Below are 22,134 nucleotides of genomic sequence, written 5' to 3' on the forward strand. Positions count from 1 at the left end.
TATGACCAGAATAATTTAGTTTAAAGTTATACACTTGTTTTTATTGTATGTCTGCATAAACATTTGGAACTATATAAGACTGTATGCATTAAAATATTGAAATTTAAAGTGCCTGTAAACTTGATATAAAATCTAAGTAATGTTCACCTGACATGTTAGTTAAGCATCTTAATCACCCACCAACAATCAAACCACAATAATGGCCAATAACTACAGTAAAATGCTGATTTTTTAGCTTCACAGCCTTTTCAGACAGTTCAGCTAATGCCATGGTGTGACCACTATCCTCGTCAATGTGTAAAACTTGGATTTCGCAACAACAACAAAACTATTCCACATGGCAGCTGTCGAAAAACAACACCTCAGACAGTACCAATAGTAATGAGTACACATCTAGCTAGTGCTTTGTGACATCTGTGCACGCAATAAAATACTAATAATTAATTATTTAAAAATTATGCAATGTGATTTTCAGGATTTTGTTTTAGATTCCGTCTCTCACAGTTGAAGAGTACCTATGATAAAAATGACAGACTTCTACCTGCTTTTTAAGTAGGAAAACCTGCAAAATCTGCAGTGTTTCAAATACTTGTTCTCTCCACTGTATATCTATATAGATACACACGTCCATGAAACAGCTTTTGAGTGAGGTGTGGGCTACTACTTCGTTATTTCTTCATCAAAGCAGGTAAAAGGTCTGGAGTTAATTCCAGGTGTAGCATTCACATTTGGGAGCTGTTGCTGTGAACCCAGCCTTAGGCTGCAAAAAAATAATATCCATCAGAGAGATAGCAGGAACATTAGGAGTGTCCCAATCAACAGTTTGATACATTGAGAAAAAAAGTACGCACTGGTGAGCTCCGCAAAACCCAAAACGGCCTGGACGTCCATGGCCGTACTTTTTTTTCATCAGTGGTGGATGATCGTAGGATATTTTCCGTGGCAAAGAAAAACCCCTTCACAACATCCAGCCAAGTAAAGAACACTCTCCAGGAGGTAGGCATATCATTATCCAAGTCTACCATGAAGTGAAGACTTTGCGAGCAGAAATACAGAGGGTTCACCACAAGGTGCAAACCATTCATAAGCCTCAAGAATAGAAAGGCCAGATTAAACTTAGCAAAAAAAATATCTATAAAAGCCAGCCCAGTTCTGGAACAGTATTCTTTGGACAGATGAAACAAAGATCAACCTGTACCAGAATAATGGGAAGAAAAAAGTATGGCGAAGGCTTAGAATGGCTTATGATCCGAAGCAGACCACATCATCTGTAAAACATGATGGAGGCAGTGTGATGGCATGGGCATGCATGGCTTCCAATGGCACTGGGTCACTAGTGTTTATTGGTGATGTGACAGAAGACAAGCAGCCGGATGAATTCTGAAGTGTATAGGGATATTCTGTCTGCTCAGATTCAGCAAAATTCTGTGAAGTTGATTGGAGGGCACTTCATTTTACAGATGGACAATGACCCAAAACATAATGTGAAAGCAACTCAGGAGTTAAAGGTAAAGAAGTGAAATATTCTGCAATGGCTGACTCAATCACCTGATCTCAACCCGATCGAGCATGCATTTCACTTGCTGAAGACAACACCTAACACAGAAAGACCCACAAACAAACAACAACTGAAGACGGCTGCAATAAAAGCCTGGCAAAGCATCACATAGGAGGAAGCCCAGCATTTGGTGATGTCCATACGTTCCAGACTTCGAGCAGTAATTGCCTGCAAAGGATTCTCGACAATGAATTAAAAATGTTAAAAAATTTTTTTTTTATTTATGATTCTGTTCATTTGTCCAACTACATTTGAGCCTCTGAAATAAGGGGACTTTATATGAAAATGTTTGCAATTCCTAAACGTTTCATATGATATTTTTGTTCAACCCCTTGAATTAAAGCAGAAAGTCTGCACATCAATTGCATCTAAGTTTTTTCATTTTTAATCCATTGTACAGAGCCAAAATTATTAAAATGGTGTCAGTGTCCAAATATTTCTGGACCCAATTGTGTGTGCATGTATGTATGTTTACACCAATCAGCCATAACATTATGACCACCTGCCTAATATTGTGTAGGTCTCCCTTTTCCCGCCAAAATAGCCCTGACCCATCAAGGCTTGGACTCAACTAGATCTCTGAAGGTTTGCTGTGGTATCTGGCACCAAGACGTTAGCAGCAGATCCTTTAAGTCCTGTAAGTTGCGAGGTGGGGCCGCCATTGAACCGACTTGTTGGTCCAGCACTTTCCATAGATGCTCGATTGGATTGAGATCTGGGAAATTTGGAAGCCAAGTCAACACCTTGAACTCATTGTTGTGTTCCTCAAACCATTCCTGAACCATTTTTGCTTAGTGGCAGGAAGCATTATCCTGCTGAAAGAGGCCAATGCCATCAGGGAATATCGTTGCCATGAAAGGGTGCACATGGTCTGCAACAACGCTCAGGTAGGTGGTACGTGTAAAAGTAACATCCACATGAATGGCAGGACCCAAGGTTTCCCAGCAGAACATTACCCAAGCATCACACTGCCTCAACTGGCTTGCCTTCTTCCCATAATGCATCCTGGTGCCATATGTTCTCCAGGTCAGCGACACACGCGCACCCGGCCATCCATGCAATGTAAAAGAAAACGTGATTCATTAGACCAGGCCAACTTCTTCCATTGCTCCGTGGTCCAGTTCTGATGCTCCCGTGCCATTTTAGGCACTTTCAGCAGTGGACAGGGGTCATGAGCACCCTGACTGGTCTGTGGCTATGCAGCCCCATTTGCAACAAACCGTGATGCACTGTGTGTTCTGACACCTTTCTATCAGTACCAGCATTAACTTTTTCAGCAATTTGAGCTACAGTAGCTTGTCTCTTGGATCAGACCACAAAGGCCTGCCTTCGCTCCCCACATGCATTAATGAGATGCTGGGTCACCGCATTTCCTTCCTTGGACCACTTTTGATAGGTACTGACCACTGCAGACCGGGAACACCCTACAAGGGCTGCAGTTTTGGAGATGCTCTGACCCAGTTGTCTAGCCATCACAATTTGTCCCTTGTCAAAGTCGCTCAGATCCTTACACTTGCACATTTTCCTGCTTCGAACACATCAACTTTGAGGACAGAATGTCCACTTGCTGGCTAAGATATCCCACCCACTGGCAGGTGCCATGATTACAAGATTATCAGTGTTATTCACTTCACCTGTCAGTGGTCATGTTATGGCTGATCGGTGTATGTGTCCATTGAACCAGAAATAAAGGATACTCTAACAAAAGGAATTTCTTAGTGAAATTATGGGATTTTGGATTTGTTGATAAGCAAGCAAGTTTATTTATATAGCACACTTCATACATAGAGGCAATTCAATGTGCTTCTCAAAGACAAAATAAAATACAATCGCATTAAAAACAAATACTCAAATGAAAACATCAAAACATCATCATAACAAGAAAACAGAATAAGAAAATACTTAAATAAGACACTTACAGAAGCCTACATTATGCCAAAATAGCCACAAAAGCCTATTGGTTACTGTCTACAACTATCACTGTAAGTGGGAAATATCTTTGTGTTCATTGTAAACCCTCAATAGAAATGACACAAATTAGTAGACTTTCCCCAACCATAAATTGGTTCAGCGCCAAAATAAAACAGAGCATTACAATGGTGGTGGAGTCAAGGCAAAAATAGATAAATATACATATCATTCATACTGCCTTTGACAATAATTGTATTGTATTGCTTGGATAATATTTCAATATTATTTGTACACTGCTTGGAGAATTGCAGAGGTTGGCTGTATCTAGGGGTCACAAAGTCTCTAAAACTACAATTAGACATCACCTCTGTGTCAGCAAGCTATTTGGACATCTTGCCAGATGAAAGCTTCCACTCTCACACAGACAATCCATCTGACCATAGAAGCTAGTTCTGACATTTATAACTCATGAGAATAGAGGCTTTCTTCTGGCAAGAAGTCCAAACAGCTAGGCATGGGGGCAACGTTAAAATGTATTAATTCAGTCAGGATCTTATTACAAGATACATCAGGGGCAATTGAAAGACTTCCTATGAATTTATGAAACGTTAACATTTTCCAAATGTTTTGAAACATAGCAAATAAGCTGTACAACTGCACCTTAATAATAATAATAATAATAATAATAATAATAACAATAATAACAACAACAACAACAACTACTGTTGCTGTGTGGCACACGCCACAAATTACAGCACCAATCACAGGGCCTGCCTCAAATTAGGGACACCTGTTGCAAATGTGTCAACTGTCTAGATAGCAGTCAGGTTAGGTGTCCAGTGTTCCTCTGACAGTCAGGCTAGGTGTCCAGTGTCTGACTGTCAGCCTATGGGTCCAGTGTTACAACCACCTACTGACCGAAAAACAGTGAAATGTTTTTCTCCTAACACGTTTTGATGAAATAATGGTTTAAGTAAATACAGACAGGCACCCTGTCACTAGAATACAAAACAGCAAATTCAATCAAGCATAGTGGTCTTAGTAAGTTTACAGCTAAAGCATGCATATAATTAAATGAAAGTTTGAAAAGGTAGGGGAATGAGATTCTTAGACTAGAAATGGAAGAATGAAATATAGTACATTATATGCAGTACATATACCATTATTTTCTGGGACACAAGTCCTTGAATATGATTTGTGGTTCTCATCTTCATCTCTTAAATTTTTTCAGCATAAGGCTAGTTGTGTTTTTAGTGTTTACTTTATTTCAGTCAATGACTAAAATTAAGTATATCCACTCAAATTACATTCAGCACCATTTTCTGTCAACTTCCCTTTCTGCTGCCGAATCACATTTCAGCACTATAAAGCTGCTCGTTGCTTGTGCCCTTTGCTAATTGTCTCCCGCACTCCCTCTCCTCAGAAATGTAGGTTCAATTGTAACGTTTGTATTATTTAGAAAAGGAAACTCCCTCCTTGGGACTTACTTTTGGATCTGTTTGCAAAGAGGCTCAAATGGTTACTTTAAGACCTCCAGAGATTCTCTAGTCACTAATTCGAACAGAGTGGAGACTTAAGTAAATAAATTGTATTTATCACCCAAACCTAATTTTAAGTGACTGAAATGAGATTGTGAACGCTATTAGGAAGTTCATAAAATCATGCAATAATTATGTATGACTAATCAGTCTGTTCAAATGTCAGCCCCACATTCGTGCAGAACAGGCTCTGTACATCACAAATAAACAGATATCAGTGGTTACTCACGTAAACCTGGTTCTATGAAGTATCTTGTTTATTAGAAGGCGGAAAAGAATTGCCACTTAAACACCTGAATGCTCTCATATGTCATTTTGCACACCAAAATTACAATCGGTCTGAAGTGCTTGTGAATGCCTAACACTGAGATGGCATTTTATAACCTACAATATAATGAGCTTTTAAATAATGCCCACCTGACCCCCATTCCTTATGCACAGTGGAAAGTTGTTGTATTGCACATCAACAACAGTAGCTGTGTGATGGAGGGGATGCAGGGCTGTATTTGAAACAAACTCAGTGACTCTGGCAAAGCAAGAAGAACTCAAAAAGCAAGGAACTGCTTCAAAGCATTGGTCTGAATTGTCTAGCTGCTAGTTTTTCTCATTTATTTATAAAGGTTTATTCAGGCAGGTGAGAAGTGATGCATTTCACCAGATGTGCACAGCTAATTTCCATTTGTAGGACAGAAAAATCAAAAGGGATTTAATCATGAGTTTTTACCACTGATCACCACAAATAAATCCATTATGTCAATGTGATTACAAATATAAAACAAAAAAAATGTATAAATATTCACCCCTTTTGCAACAACACGAGGAAATATGTTGTGGTGCTACAAACTGTAATTAGAAGTCACACAATTAGTTTCATTGGAGTCCACCTGTGTGCAGTTAAGGGCATTCTCTGTACGGTCCCACTGTTGGTTAGTACAATTCCTAACAAAAACTACATCCTGAAGATGAAGGAACATTCAAAGCAAATCTGGAATAAGATTCTTCAAAATCACCAAATTCTGTTATAAAAGAAAATGGAGAAGATGGCACTAAATTGAATAGGTCTGGAACATGCGGTTTCTCAGGCAAGAAGGGCGCTGAACAGGGAGGATAGCAGGAGGTCTATGACAGTAATAAACTGTCATACATAAACCTTTGTTTGCAATTACAGAGATCATACGTTTCCTGTAGTTCTTGACCAGGTTTGCGCACACTGCAGCAGGGATTTTGGCCCACTTCTCCATACAGACCTTCTCCAGATCCTTCAGGTTTCAGGGCTGTCGCTGGGCAATACGGACTTTCAGCTCCCTCAAAAGATTTTCTATTGGGTTCAGGTCTAGGCTAGGCCACTCCAGGACCTTGAGATGCTTCTTATGGAGCCCCTCCTTAGTTGCCCTGGCTGTGTTTTTCGGGTCATTGTCATGCTGGAAGACCCAGCCACGACCCATCTTCAATGCTCTTACTGAGGGAAGGAGGTTGTTGGCCAAGATCTCACGATACATGGCCCCATCCATCCTCCCCTCAATACGGTGCAGTCATCCTGTCCCCTTTGCAGAAAAGCATCCCCAATGAATGATGTTTCCACCTCCATGCTTCACGGTTGGGATGGTGTTCTTGGTGTTGTACTCATCCTTCTTCCTCCAAACACAGCGAGTGGAGTTTAGACCAAAAAGCTCTATTTTTGTCTCATCAGACCACATGACCTTCTCCCATTCCTCCTCTGGATCATCCAGATGGTCATTAGCAAACTTCAGACAGGCCTGGACATGTGCTGGCTTGAGCAGGGGGAACTTGCGTGCGCTGCAGGATTTTAATCCATGACGGTGTAGTGTGTTACTAATGGTTTTCTTTGAGACTGTGGTCCCAGCTCTCTTCAGGTCATTGACCAGGTCCTGCCATGTAGTTCTGGGCTGATCCCTCACCTTCCTCATGATCATTGATGCCCCACGAGGTGAGATCTTGCATGGAGCCCCAGACCGAGGGAGATTAACCGTCATCTTGAACTTCTTCCATTTTCTAATAATTGTGTCAACAGTTGTTGCCTTCTCACCAAGCTGCTTGCCTATTGTCCTGTAGCCCATCCCAGCCTTGTGCAGGTCTACAATTTTATCCCTGATGTCCTTACACAGCTCTCTGGTCTTGGCCATTGTGGAGAGGTTTGAGTCTGTTTGACTGAGTGTGGGGACAGGTGTCTTTTATACAGGTAACAAGTTCAAACAGGTGCGGTTAATACAGGTAATGAATTGGAGAACAGGAGGGCTTCTTAAAGAAAACCTAACAGGTCTGTGAGAGCCGCAATTCTTACTGCTTTGTAGGTGATCAAATACTTATGTCATGCAATAAAAAGCAAATTCATTATTTAAAAATCATACAACGTGATTTTCTGGATTTTTACCTGTGTGTACCTATGATAAAAATAGACCGCTACATGCTTTGTAAGTAGGAAAACCTGCAAAATCGGCTGTGTATCAAATACTTGCTCTCCCCACTGTATATTATAGAGGGATTCAAGATGGTGGGCTAAGTCACTGGACTAAATGCCAAAACTGTTGCCTTTGCATTTAGGATTAGCATTTTTCTTACAAATAGATGGTATTACCCTCTTGTTAATGGGAGTTGGACCGGCAACGGAACATTGTGAGCAAAAGTGGTTCACTACAAAATAAAGGTCCTCTCATGCACATGCTAGCACGTACTTCTATGTGCATTAACTCGGTAGGAGCCTTTACACAACATCTATTAGTCTCCTGTCCAGACCACTGGAATAGAACAAGAGGAAACCAATTTCGAAAGGGCAAGAAATTGTGTCAGTTCTTTTTGCGAAGGATGGACATCAATGTAAACTTTCCCTGCTAAGGCTGTATAGTAGAATATGTTCCTTTAAAGTGGCAAAACCAGATAAATTTAATATTGGTCTTAACCCTGAACAGCACTCTAGTATGTGGAAAGCCTTGGAAACAATTCATTTTTTCCCCCAAGATGGCACTTATAACAGACATCACCACTCACTCACTATTAAAAATCACTCTGGTCAATGCTGCACTATAGCAGCCAAGGCAAGGGCACTGGTTCTCGAACCTCTGTTTCTCTATCCTTTGTGAAGAAAGCACATAGGTAGCATAGTTTGTTATATCACCAAGAACCAAACACTGATCCTACTATAGATTACTACAATATTAATATATTGATATTCATATATATTAATAATGTTTAAAGAGATAGGAGATATGTAAATAACATTTACATCAACAATTAGCTAATAGATCTAACTCTTATGTTATGAATAGGACTGAGCAAACAGGAAAAAGCTCTTTCAAATAATCAGAAACTTATTGGGTAATAAATTATATATCCTTAATCCAAAAAGTTGTCAGAAGCTCTAACAAAACAGACAGCAGTAGGACACAAGAGAAATGCTTGCAATAGTATTTTTGATTCATATTATATTTTAAATGTCAGCTTGTCACAGCTATAGTCTTACCCTGTCCCACAGCTCACTGGAATAGTACTTTTGTGGAATTCATCTCTTAACATTTGAAAGACAACAGCAAGCAAGCGATGAAACATGCCACAGTGCAAGCGTTGCTGGTGCCCAGCCAGGGCAGTTCTCCTGACCCAGCACATTCAGAAAGCAGCCAAGGAGAGACTCCATTGAAAGGACAAGTGCTTTTACACACAGCCTGATGGAGTCATTAACGTCTACATCATTCATTAGCACCAAAAAGACATACAATATTAGTAGGTGACAAAACAGACTGACACTAAATAAATCTAAACGGCGTATTTATCCTTCCAATATTTCTTGCCATGTCCAATACACAATCATCATTACACCAAGTCTTTACAGAGAAGCACTGACAAACGCATGCACACACACTATTGATTCCTCATGTAGTAGAATGGCAAAACGGCCATTATTGATTCTCAAATTCCCTTTCGGTATGAGAATAAAATGACATACAGCATATTCAAGGTCAATTCAACACTCAAAGGTAAAAACAAGCAAGCTCTTCAGCTACTAGAACATCAGTGCAACAACCATCAATAAACCTGTTTATTTTGAACATTTTGTCCATTTTGTTTCAGTCATTCGATTGTCAAATGTTTGGAGGTAATTCAAACAATATTTTCAGCTTAACATAACAGCAGTATCTTTAGAAAAGCTTGGAATACAGGAATATGATGTGCCCAATATCAATTTAAAACAATCAAAGTTGGGAGCGAATTAACTAGTAATACACAGAACTAGTATCTAGTCCTCCAAAAATGCATAATGGACAATAAAAAACGCAGAACAGAACCAGTAATAACTGGTCATAAAGTTGTTCAATTGGATTTATGCCGTTCTTAGTGATGTATAATCCAGACTAAAGTAGCTGTTAATAAAAGCCTTCATCTAAAAGAGTTAGTGTGTGTGTACATACAATATGTACATGTATGCGTGTATTAGCTTCCTCACCCAGCAAAGCCCTCTCCCTCTGGATGTCTCTGAAGTTTAGGCCACTGGTGAAGGTGCTCTCCCTGTATCTGTGAAGGGCCTCTCTGCGCCCGTTGGTGCCCAGCTCCCTCAGAACAGAGGGCTTCAGCTGTGCTGCCTGCAGTCCATGAGCCCATCCTGAAAACTCTGGCACCGTCCACTTCACCAGGTCCTCCAAACGAACAATCACCTTCTCCGAAACTGCAATTACCTCGTGCTGTGAGAAAACAAGAGTTGGCAGAAGTGAGTGCGAGTTCAAGAGATAACGTATTAACAGGGACTTATATGTGCAAACTCTGAACAGCTTAAAACTACAGCTATACTAAGAGTTACTATTATTATGGGGCCATGGCTTGCCATGGTCACAAGGGTGAGCTATATAAGACAATCTGTTTTAAAATGTTGCCATATGGTTCTATTTTGAAAAATAATGGGCGCTGTGTTGGTTATCGGGCAGTAGTAAGAGATTATTAAGCTGCAGAATTTGGAGGACAGATGTGTCCATCTGGAAAAAACTGACTGTTGAATGTTTATCTGGCCTCTCTCTGTATACCTCTTCTTGCCATTTAAGCATTTACATGCAGACATTCTGTAGACATATAGTCTGTGTACGCGCATACATGCATACACACACACACACACACACACACACACACACACACACACACACACACACAGAGTGCCTGTACTATTCCACCTACAAATTACATTTGCACAGTGCCAGTATCACCAGGCTAACGAAACTGAGTTAATCAAAAACAAGTCTATAAAAAAGAAAAGCTTTAGTAGTTAGATTTATATACAGTATCTCTGTCTTCTCACAAGTCATCAGTAAACGGAAACATCATACAGTGGGGAAAACAAGTATTTGATAACCTGCTAAATTGGCAGTGTTTCCTACTTACAAAGCATGTAGAAGTCTGTAATTTTTATCATAGGTACACTTCAACTGTGAGAGACAGAAATGTATGATTTTTAAATAATTAATTTGCATTTTATTGAATGACAAGTATTTGATCACCTACCAACCAGTAAGAATTCCGGATCTCACAGACCTGTTAGTATTTCTTTAAGAAGCCCACATGTTCTCCACTCATTACCTGTAATAACTGCACCCGTTTGAACTTGTTACCTATATAAAAGACACCTGTCCACACACTAAATCAAACAGACTCTAACCTCTTCACAATGGCCAAGACCTGAGAGCTGTGTAAGGATATCAGGGATACAATTGTAGACCTGCACAAGGCTGGGATGGGCTACAGGACAATAGGCAAGCAGCTTGGAGAGAAGGCAACAATTGTTGGCGCAATTATTAGAAAATGGAAGAAGTTCAAGATGACGGTCAATCTCCCTCGGTCTGGGGCTCCATGCAAGATCTCACCTCGTGGGGCATCAATGATCATGAGGAAGGTGAGGGATTAGCCCAGAACTACATGGCAGGACCTGGTCAATGACCTGAAGAGAGCTGGGACCACAGTCTCAAAGAAAACCATTAGTAACACACTACACCGTCATGGATTAAAATCCTGCAGCGCACGCAAGTTCCCCCTGCTCAAGCCAGCGCATGTCCAGGCCCGTCTGAAGATTGCCAATGACCATCTGGATGATCCAGAGGAGGAATGGGAGAAGGTCATGTGGTCTGATGAGACAAAATTAGAGCTTTTTGGTCTAAACTCCACTCGCCGTGTTTGGAGGAAGAAGAAGGATGAGTACAACCCCAAGAACACCATCCCAACCATGAAGCATGGAGGTGGAAACATCATTCATTGGGGATGCTTTTCTGCAAAGGGGACAGGACGACTGCACTGTATTGAGGGGAGGATGGATGGGGCCATGTATCGCGAGATCTTGGCCAACAACCTCCTTCCCTCAGTAAGAGCATTGAAGATGGGTCGTGGCTGGGTCTTCCAGCATGACAATGACCCGAAAAACACAGCCAGGGCAACTAAGGAGGGGCTCCATAAGAAGCATCTCAAGGTCCTGGAGTGGCCTAGCCTAGACCTGAACCCAATAGAAAATCTTTTGAGGGAGCTGAAAGTCCGTATTGCCCAGCGACAGCCCTGAAACCTGAAGGATCTGGAGAAGGTCTGTATGGAGAAGTGGGCCAAAATCCCTGCTGCAGTGTGCGCAAACCTGGTCAAGAACTACAGGAAACGTATGATCTCTGTAATTGCAAACAGGGTTTCTGTACCAAATATTAAGTTCTGCTTTTCTGATGTATCAAATACTTATGAAATAAAATGCAAATTAATTACTTAAAAATCATACAATGTGATTTTCTGGATTCCATCAACACAAAATGTCTACATGCTTTGTAAGATCAGACAAAGTATTTCTAACCCCACAGGAGGGTCATACATTATGTTAATTCAATGAACACACAGACTTACTAGTCATACAATAATGATTTTGATTTAAAATTAAAATGACATAATGCATGTGCACTGTATGTACCTGTTCCAATGCTAAAAATGACATTATTGATAAAAAGAAAGCCGATTACTTTTTGACATCATTTCAGGATGTAAAAGCAATAAAAGATGAAAATGGTGATTTTGGGCAAAACAATAATAAATAAAATCAATACTTTGATTTACAGAAATTATCCCTGTATTCATTATTTGTGGTTGACATGGCCAATTCACAACAGCATGTTACACAAACAGTTCAATAGTTAGTCTATTCCTTTTACAGGGGCTTGTTCATTGACATAGTTAGCAAAGTAATGTCAGAGTGTAAGTAACAATGCTGTTTTGTAACCTCTTCTGTGAGTTAAACCACAAATCAATCAACAGCAATTATGAAATTATATGATGAATTCACAACCAGAGCACATATTTAAATCCACACTGAGTGATCATAAAGAGTTACAGTACAGACCTTGGAAGAAAGATTAACGTAAAAGAAACAACATATGCATATCGCTGTCTTATTAACACTAACATTTTTCCTAGTGAAATTGTGTTTTCTGTATTGAAAGCAGACACCCCTCAAACAAGATTAATATCTCCAGTACCAAAAAAGGTATACAATTATAAAACTGGAAGCTTTTGTATGTTAGTTAATGGGTAAAAAAAAAATGTGAATGGAAGAAAATGTAACAATCCATAAGGAAGGTTGTTAGTATACAGAATAATAATGCACTTCATTATAAGACACAATAACAGACTAAATAAAAGCTACAGCTACCTCAGCTGATTATACAGCACTAAATGTTTATGATACAGGTGATATATGATCCCTCTTTTGCTTTACATAAAAAATATGTATGCATGTTTACAATATTATGATGTATGGAATGGCAACATACTAACTGGAAGAACAGTTATTTTATGACAGGTAGATGTATTATGGTCCTACATAATTACATATTATTTAATTATCTCCAAAGGCCACAAATAACAAAATCAATATTCCTTATTATTTATTTTTATATATATATATATATATTATTTTATTTTTTTTAAATAGCATTTGAACATTAAATTCCTATGTTTCACCATTGTAGGGCAAAATTGGTTGGACAGGCTTTTCTTAGTTAAAAGTCGGTGCCACAGACAGCCCTTGTCCAACTCAGAAGATTTCAGTCGGGTGGCTCGGGGGGTCAGCTCAAGAATTCCTTGGGCCAAAAGGAGATTAGTAATTGAGTAATGGACATGGTGACATGAACAATGCTCCTTGGTGCACTCGGCTGAGAAAGTGAAACACAATATGAGTTCATTATCTTTCCTCCTCAGCACTGACCTTGGCTACAGTGTCTCAAAACAAACTCAGCTATCTAAAGAAAGAGCTCAGTAGAGGCAATGAGGCAAAATAATTCTACTGAGAATGTCGAACTGGGATAAAAAGTTGTTTATGGTGTCATATTGTGTTTTAGTATGACTGCAAAATATTGACAATCAAGATTTCTGCTAAAACTATAAAGGAGCCGCCATATCGTCTTGTGTGTATTTTCCCGAAATACTTAATACACACAGAATTGAATACTAGGCTAAAACTAGGCTAAAGTAAGCTTGTCGTCCCCCATGAACGAGATATAAAGACAGATAGTCAGGCTAATAATTGTCAGTTTACTATTGTAGAGCCACCTTTGGCCGATCACTAATTTGTCAAAGCAAGAATGCTATGCCAAGACGCAGTATGTGTCAAATTTGGTGATGTCCAATTTGCAGATCACGGCTTGCTTAATTGCAGCAACTCCCAGTGGTTTTGGGAGAGTCAAACATTGACTCATGTGACCTGTGATGCACATCTCTTTACTAAGCCGCGCTGCTCCTTTGTGAACTACACGCTCGGAGGAGAGCACATTCTCCAGCCATCAACCAGAACTTGCAGTCACCTCACCTTGCCACATACAGTCACTAGAGCATGATGATGCAAGGTAGCCCGGTCTGACATCCACCCCACCAATCCTGGACAGTTCTGGTTTGCATTACACCAATGCTCACTAGAATTATTTCGGGTTACAGAACAAATGTCTCATCTTCTGAGCGAAAATGTAGTGTATATTCTGTGCAACTTTCAGTATGCAATTATAGTGAACACTGAGGCTGTACCCACTTTGTTCCCGTTTCAGACAGAAGCAAATAGGCTATTGCAAATAGTTTTTACAATAGACCTTGACATACATAATGTTGTACTTTCTGTAACCCAGTGGCCCATGACATTAGAAAATAAACCACTAAAAGGCATTCTAAGTATCACAGAGATTTAAAAATTGTAGGTTCCCCTAGATTTATTAACTTACTTATACTTCAATGCTGAAGTAGTTTTAATCTAGCTTGTTTATATTGGACTTATTTAATGTAATCCAGGGTTAGCATTCCTCTCGTCTCAATCAAAGGAATTGGCATAGATGATATTGTAGTATGTGGTCAAACAGGAAAGTTCCTATTGTTGTATGTCTATTATCATGATCAGGTTTGTCACTGGCAACATTTTATGAAAAACCTTAGTTTACTTTTCCTTAGTATATAGTTGATATTGGTGTATACTGATGGTGTATGCAGGGTACTGAGGGAAAGTGACCCTGCCTAAATAGTTGTTTGACTGGTATATTTCCAAATAGGAAGACTCCTACAGTAGTATGCAGTAAAATATTCAAGGAATTATCTAGCCTTAACACACACTGTAGGTCTTGATTTACATTTGCTACTGCCTTTAAACACAGTCCAGTGACTAAGATGGCCTGTGTGGCAAATGGTTTATTTGCATCCAGCCCTAGCTTGGCTAGGACACACGTTTATATTGGATCCAAGACTGACAGATATATATTCATGTGCTCTGGTTCGACCAAAAATAAAATCACATACTTATCTTAAAAAGTTTAAATTATTACGGTTTGTTGCATTGAAAAGTGTTCTGATACTACCCTAATTTGCTTAATGTTTCTATTGGGCAAACTAACAGGACAAACTCTCTGAAGTTTATGTTTTGTGGATCTGCACGGGCTGGCATTCTTCTGTGTGTCAGAAATGTTAGAGCTTCATGGCCGGGCATGCGCGCACCTTAGAGAGCTCTACACTCCAACAGGCCTTGGGAACTGTCAGGATGCTGCAACCTAGAGTAGAAACGTGGGCACAATAGGGGCAATGCACAGTTTGGAAGCCCAGTCCACACTCATGGGTCCACAGCGGCCATGTGCTTGTGATTGACGCTAAACTTAATCCACAGATATCTTACCTAATACATGATATTGAGAAGGGAACAACAGTGTTTATTTTTCATTAATGTGTCACAATCTGTTGATTAGCGGATTCGGTTTTCATTGGATATTATTGAAGGCAAAATTCAAATTAACCAAATTTACTGGGGCTCAATACCACCTGGCTTTTGTTTGTCCCATAGGTGTCAAGGGCTTAGCCCCAGCCAATTAATCCCCATGGGTACTAGTCTAAACGAAATTTCATTGAGAGACCTGTCTTGATGTCAGATATCAGGTTTTGTGCCAACTGGAAAGTCAGGGCCTAAACATAACTAAGTATTTCTTACTGACTACAAAAAGATGCAAAATCCATGAAGGCAGTCCTTATGGGCCATACTATGCTTTTCTGGCAGAGAAGAGGGACAAGAGCATGTATGGAATTACACAACAGGCCTGATATCTATGGCAAGACTGTGCCATATCAATGTTCATTTCATGACACATTTAAAAAGTACTTACTGTAATAGTTTAAAAAAATAACTAGTCTAATGCATGGGACTGTTTTGCAAAAGGCAGTTCTCAGACCACAGAATGCTTGCCTGGCTAGCCAAATTCCTTGCCCAGCCAAAAGCTAGGCCACGCCCATGGACTTAACTTTCTTTACACAATGAGTCTAAATCTGACTATCTACAAGACTTGCAAAAAAATTACGCAACTTCTGATTTGTCCAACAAACCAATGGTTTGGGCGAAAGCCAGATCACACATGGTATTTAGAAAATATGTAGTTGACTTGGATACTCTGGTTAGAGATTATCTAAAAGCTGATTACTTTCTTTTGTACAACAACCATAATTTAGACTTCACTAAACCCCTTCAATGATGGTAGTCAGACAGAAGAATGTAACAAATGACTGAGCAAAGATTTCAACTTGAGTCACCAGACAAACAGAATGCAGTCACAAATAAAAGGTTTTGTCATAATGGGTGCACAACACAACACAATGCCTTTATACATAGCATGGAGGCGTTTTCAGTTGGAGTAGGAGGAATGTCAGTGAAAGCAGTAGGACATGGGTTTGCCTTGTCACTGCATACACTGGGAGGGGCAAAGACCATACAAATACCATAAGCCAGAGGGTAAATGACATAATACATTGAGCACTGAACTCAAGAAGGGATATCCAGAGAGATTTATGACCTATTTTTATCATACTTAGAAAATGACTTGTTATTGTGCTCATGACGTGCACATTTGTGCTATAGATAAGTGGTATTAGACATACTAATTAATCAGAGGCCATACTACCAAGTACATTTCACAAATTGAAAGTTGTCTCTAGTTACACTGTTGGCATATTTGCATATTAGGATAGTCAAAGTAAAGCTCATTAACTTTCTGGTAATAACTGCTGTCAGTTACTTGTTTGAATAAAAAAGGAATGTAACAATGTAATCTATGTAGGGCAATTTGCTCAGATAATCAAGTTTAAATTACATTAATTGAGAATGTTGGCATCAATGCCACACTTTTAGATACCATCATTTTTCTACATCATAGTCTCCTTTAACTGTGCTCTCTAATTTTCAATTTCCCACTATTAACACTCAAGAACCTGGAAGTAGTAAAATAATACTATCCATATAGGAAATATGTGGATGTTACCACTTTGAAATGCAGATCAGGTGTGTGCAAAATTTGACAACATTTAATAGACTTATAAAGCATGACTTTAAAAACTGCCAATATTTATGTTTTAAAAAGAGTTAGAGTAAAAATTACTAGTGTTAAATGATAGACAGTGCACTCAAAGTAATTATAGTCATCAAGTTGTGCTTAAGGCTAATCCAAAGGATAGATTTGGATAATCTAGGATAAATGAAGAAAACAAGTTTAAGTGACATTGCAGTGTCTATAAATACCTTCTCATGAAATGGAAATATGATCGCTACTGTATTACTCAAAGGGTAAGAATGCAAACCATCAGGAGAGGAACATTTGGTTTCTATGTTTGCATTGGTATGAATCAAATTTATAGCAGGCTTTATTTTTCCAAGCTTTGGACTTGGAAATGACAATTAGGCATATTTCATGTGATGTCAAAATCAAAAGATACAACAGCCAATTGAATAGCCTTTCTGTGAAGGAAGCTGTAGGGTTATAAAAAATATTTTTTAATACATCCACATAAACAATAAAAAAATAAATCTAACAGGCTAATTCAAGGATTGTTCTGGATCACAATGGGGCTTAAGTGGTGGGAGTGGTCAGTGGCTTGCCAGGGGGCATAGCCAATGGTGATAGGGAAATTCAGCAGTCACTGCACAGAATTTGTGAAAAGTTGAGGCCATTCCCATCTAAAAAATTTTAAGACAATGTATTCAAAGTCTACACATTTCATCAATAAGATTAAAATTGTCATTTGAAGCAAATTGTCTGCAATTCTAAACATTTTCCCATGGAGCTGAGAAAGATGGCACATGCAAGTTGACTTATCCTATATGTAATATCGTTGCAACAAAATTATCTGACGAAGCAAAATTACACATCATACTGTTTTGGATATCCTATGATATAATTTAAGTAATTTAGGAGATGCTCATATGACCTGTAGAATATAATTTTTGTATTTGTTGATAGGCTAAATCATCACCAAATTATGCTGATCAAACGGTTGTAATGTCATGTCATTTTAAAGGGTAAAATATGAACATATGGAATGGATTGACCAGGTAATATACATTACAAAATAACCTGTTTAGCTATCATTGCCTACCCAGAGTACCCTACTCATACAACAAGTCCAAAAGACTACACACGTCTATACATGTTAGCGCTACAACCAATGTTCAATTACTGTAGCTAGGACTAGCCTAGTAGCTAACTGGTAGCAGATTTGACACCAAATAATGCCAAAAACAAAAAAGGCCCATTCACTCACTGCCATACACTTATGCAATGTAACAGAGGTAATGAAAATCACCACATAACAAAAATAGCCTAGTATTCTGGAATTTCTACCTCAGGTAATTTCAACTTATGCAGGCTATTTTTGGTCAATGCTAGTTAAAAGGTCAATGCTATCAAAAATGTTATACCACATTTAGCATTTTTTTTAAATAAAAACTTGTACTTGTAAAATACTTGTCAATGGCTTAATGCACAGGCAACGCTTCATGTCCCATTAAAATAAGAGTTTACTTTCCTGACATTTTGATCTAGTTTAGCATAGTTGTTTTGTTAACATTTAAAAATAATTGATTCATCTAAAATTATTAAATATTAAGAAATTGGGATAGGAATGGAAAACAAGACAAAAGGTTCTTACATTTTGCTATTTTTCTGAGAAAAATCTCAGAAAAATCTTAACAGTTTTGATAGTTTGCTCTTAACAGCTTTGACATTCAGTAGTCCATCCCATTGTGCCCCAATTTATCCCATCCCCCATCATGCCCTACTTATTTTAGTGTGTTTGCATTACAGCTAACAAAACACCGTCTGTGTCAAATTTTTTAACCATACCAGATTTTTTATTTGGACTCTAAGCCACTGACTCCTATTAACAAACATGCGTTAGCAGACTCCACCTTCAGCTTTGTTCAGTGTACACTCCCTTCTTTGAGCAGTGGCTAGCTAACATTAGCAAGCATTGCTAGCTATTGTTAAAGAACTTTCCTCAACAATAGCTATGACTCAAAGACTAAGACGTGTGTTCTCCAATGCATACACTGCCAAGTTATTCTGGTTCGATCCCATGCTTGGTTAACCAAGAATCATTAGCATGCACTTGAAATTTTAAAAGAAATTCAAAAGTTATATATAGTCAACAATGACTACAAATGAAACACTAAGTGTTTTGATTAAATTTAAGAAATTCCAATGATAAAATTACTGCTTGACCCAGCTATCAAATCAGCATTTCCAATTTGATCACATTGCCAGGCCAGAAGGGAAAAATATATAAGCAAATCACAACACTAATGTGTAAGTAATACATGGAAACATTCATTCCACTATGACTACAGAAAATGCTTGTATATACCAAATTAGCTAAGGGGTTTAGATGTTTCAGTTAGCTATCAGTAACAGCAAACACCACATTTTTTATTGTCTTATAGTCTAAATTTACTGCTATTATCATCATCATCATCATCATCATCATCGTTGTACATTTTGATTCCTTTTTTGTATTTGTTCAGCATTTTCAAGCAGGTCTTGGCAAGTACGAATTTCATTGAGTAGTTTACACTGTATTCTATAGATTAGACCATTGAAATGTACAATAGTTGTCTCTAGTTATGCATAGAATATACATTGAGAAATATCACTATTTTGCAATTAATAGGGGAAATAAAAGTTATGAATGGATCATACATATGGAAGAACTATTATTTTGAAGGTACAGGATGTGTTTGGCAATGCATTCCGCCAATGACAGGCATTTCACATTTTAACCCACACATTTGTAAAAATCTAAATAAATAAAAACAGGCAATTTACCGATTACAATTTCACCCGTTTTTACTTCGGAATACAGCATGCCAAAAATAATTCACACAGATCTAAGCGAACAGAACATTTTCTTATCGTTAGATAAACGATTGATTCCACAGAAATGAACGAAGACGTGTTAGCTGCACTCATTTTCGATAGGCTGTGTGTCCTTATTAAGGAGTCATATGATGAACGACTATCTAGTTGTGAATCGAGGAGTTCTCATCTCTGGCATAACCATTTCGTAATTTCTGTCTGTGTCACCATTTGACACTCCTAATTAAACATTTTATTATTTACCAAAGGGAACCCGCATGTTTCAGAATAGAAAAGACACAAGATGGATTGGTAGACTATAAAGATTTTCTTCCCTAATACAATTAACCTTGTACAGTGCACGGGCGACCACGCACAGCTGGATAAGATTTGAACTGCACCTTGAGTCGATAATGAGGAACAAAACAGGCTAAATAGACAATAACACCTTAACCAATAGACATTATGCGGTTCGTTGTTATCACAACAATTGCATAAATACATTCACGTTACACAATGTAGCGAACACCGAATGACCAAATAATACAAACAATTACACAGTGGTGTATAAATATATTTTAACTAGCTCGTTATTTTAGCATTGTAAAGTATTGCAAGCAAAATTAATTTGGTAGTGTAAGTCATGTCGTGTGATCAAAATGTTTTACCTCTCCATGGCTAACTGTCCTTCCCAATGGAGTATCTTCTGGTAAGAAATAAAGTTTTGAGCTTGATAAAAGTTGCTTAGTAGTTCTTTCCTCCCACAACAGCTGTAGCTCCGCTATGCAAATCGGATCCCCAGGTTTACATCTCACGAAAAAAAAGTCTCCGAGGGACAGAATCCTTGGTTTACCGTCCCGGTGAAATTTATACGCCTTGTAGAATATATATGGTCCGTGTAAACCGCAAGATGAGCCTACCCACTGTGGAGAAATAAACTTAATTAGCAATTCATATTCACTAAATTATGAAACATAGAACAACACGACATGGACAATGACTGTCTTGACAAATCCTTACATTATGCACAAAATACTACCTACATATGATTTAAGGACTGATTTAGAACCACGTAAATGAGCTATATATTTAGTTAGCCAATTCTGATAGCGTATGTAAAAACAACAATAACATTTTTGTATTGTGAATGAGCAGCAAATGCACAGGAATGCCTACAGACTGTTGAAATCAAGCGAAAATAGAATACGTTCGCGTCTGATTATAATGTTACCTTGAGTGAGTTAGGCTCCATCTCGACGTTCTGAATTGATTAAACTCAACACGCTCTCCAAACTTGTTGGCTTGAATGGATTGCTGAAGGTCCTGTAAGGAACCTATTTTTAATTTAGTTTAAAAGCTGTTTGCTGTCAATATAGAACAGTTACAAAACGATTGAAATCTTTCGAAATAGCATAATTGCATGGCCTTTGTTGTTGTGCATGAATTGAGTTATAAAAATTCTTCAAACGATAATGTTGTACCGACACAATCATCACTATTCAATCAGGTAAACCAAATAAAGCCAATTTGTATTATTTAGTTAGAACATATAATTATGATATTAACACAGCTTCAGTCTGATACTTCCTAAATAGTGTATTCACGCTATTTACTAAGGAAAATATTTCGATGCCTTATACATTTTATTATTATTATTATTTTAATCTATATGTCTTCCAGGACCTGTGTAAAGATCGTTTGTATGAAAGAACATTTCTCACAGTAATGATACAAGGCGCTCTCCCTGAATGCCTCCAAGAAACAACACAACTAAAAGGCTATCAAATGTTTCCTCAAAGGTAGTCTAATGTTGGAACAAAGACGTTCTGTTGTTCTTTCAAGCGAATAAATGACAAATGTTGAAAGACAAATTTGGTCGAAGTTGGAAAATCCAAGCATCATGAAAGCCAATGGAAATGTGATAAAGCATGCCATTATGCTGAAATAACAAGCATAGCTTCTCTGATTAGGTTATTGGCTAGGACTAGGCTGCTCTTAATTGTGCTGGGGACCGATGCAATAAATCGGTTAGGGCTATTCATGTCAAAGTGCTGGAGAAATATGTTTTACTGACAATTTGGCAATAAAACATGTCACATATTTTTTTCAGTGGTTTTATAGCCTAGGGTAAACCATAACCATTTTGGCATATCACCTACAATTTGTGCAAGTTTCAAACAAATACAGCCAAAGGCACACATGAACAGTTTATTCTAATTAACATGTCAATAATGGTGATTTGAAATATGATCAAATGATTGATGAATGGGTCATTTATTTGCCTGAGCAATAGTGACATTGACTGCTATTTTCATTCAAGTGCAGTCTAATTAAGCAATAAACAATACATTATTTAAAAATGTGGGGCATACTGATCCCATTCCATTCATCAGCATCACATGTTAGGGACAACATTAGGGTATGGTGGCCTGTTTATATTAGGACTTCGGCTTAAATAAAATGGTTCTATATAGTT

At 38.2% G+C, this 22,134-nt stretch overlaps 1 protein-coding gene across 2 annotated transcripts in view; it reads right to left on the minus strand.

The window, feature by feature from the left end:
• Positions 1 to 21,546, minus strand: part of LOC105010540 (AT-rich interactive domain-containing protein 5B-like) — a 66,075-nt gene extending 44,529 nt beyond the window's left edge. The window contains exons 1-4 of one of the 2 annotated variants that reach the window (XM_010869873.5): positions 21,380 to 21,546; positions 20,890 to 20,981; positions 20,327 to 20,581; positions 9,464 to 9,698 (exon numbers count right to left, since the gene is read on the minus strand). In XM_010869873.5, the coding sequence (XP_010868175.1) occupies positions 9,464 to 9,698; positions 20,327 to 20,581; positions 20,890 to 20,910 (511 nt within the window). In that variant the 5' untranslated portion in view covers positions 20,911 to 20,981; positions 21,380 to 21,546. Of the gene's footprint in view, positions 1 to 9,463; positions 9,699 to 20,326; positions 20,582 to 20,889; positions 20,993 to 21,379 lie in introns of both variants that reach the window. The other variant, XM_020047668.3, reaches the window with a different exon arrangement.
• Positions 21,547 to 22,134: the final 588 nt, after the last annotated feature.

This window comes from Esox lucius, chromosome 6 (genome assembly GCF_011004845.1).
Source record: "Esox lucius isolate fEsoLuc1 chromosome 6, fEsoLuc1.pri, whole genome shotgun sequence".
Classification (NCBI taxonomy): domain Eukaryota; kingdom Metazoa; phylum Chordata; class Actinopteri; order Esociformes; family Esocidae; genus Esox; species Esox lucius.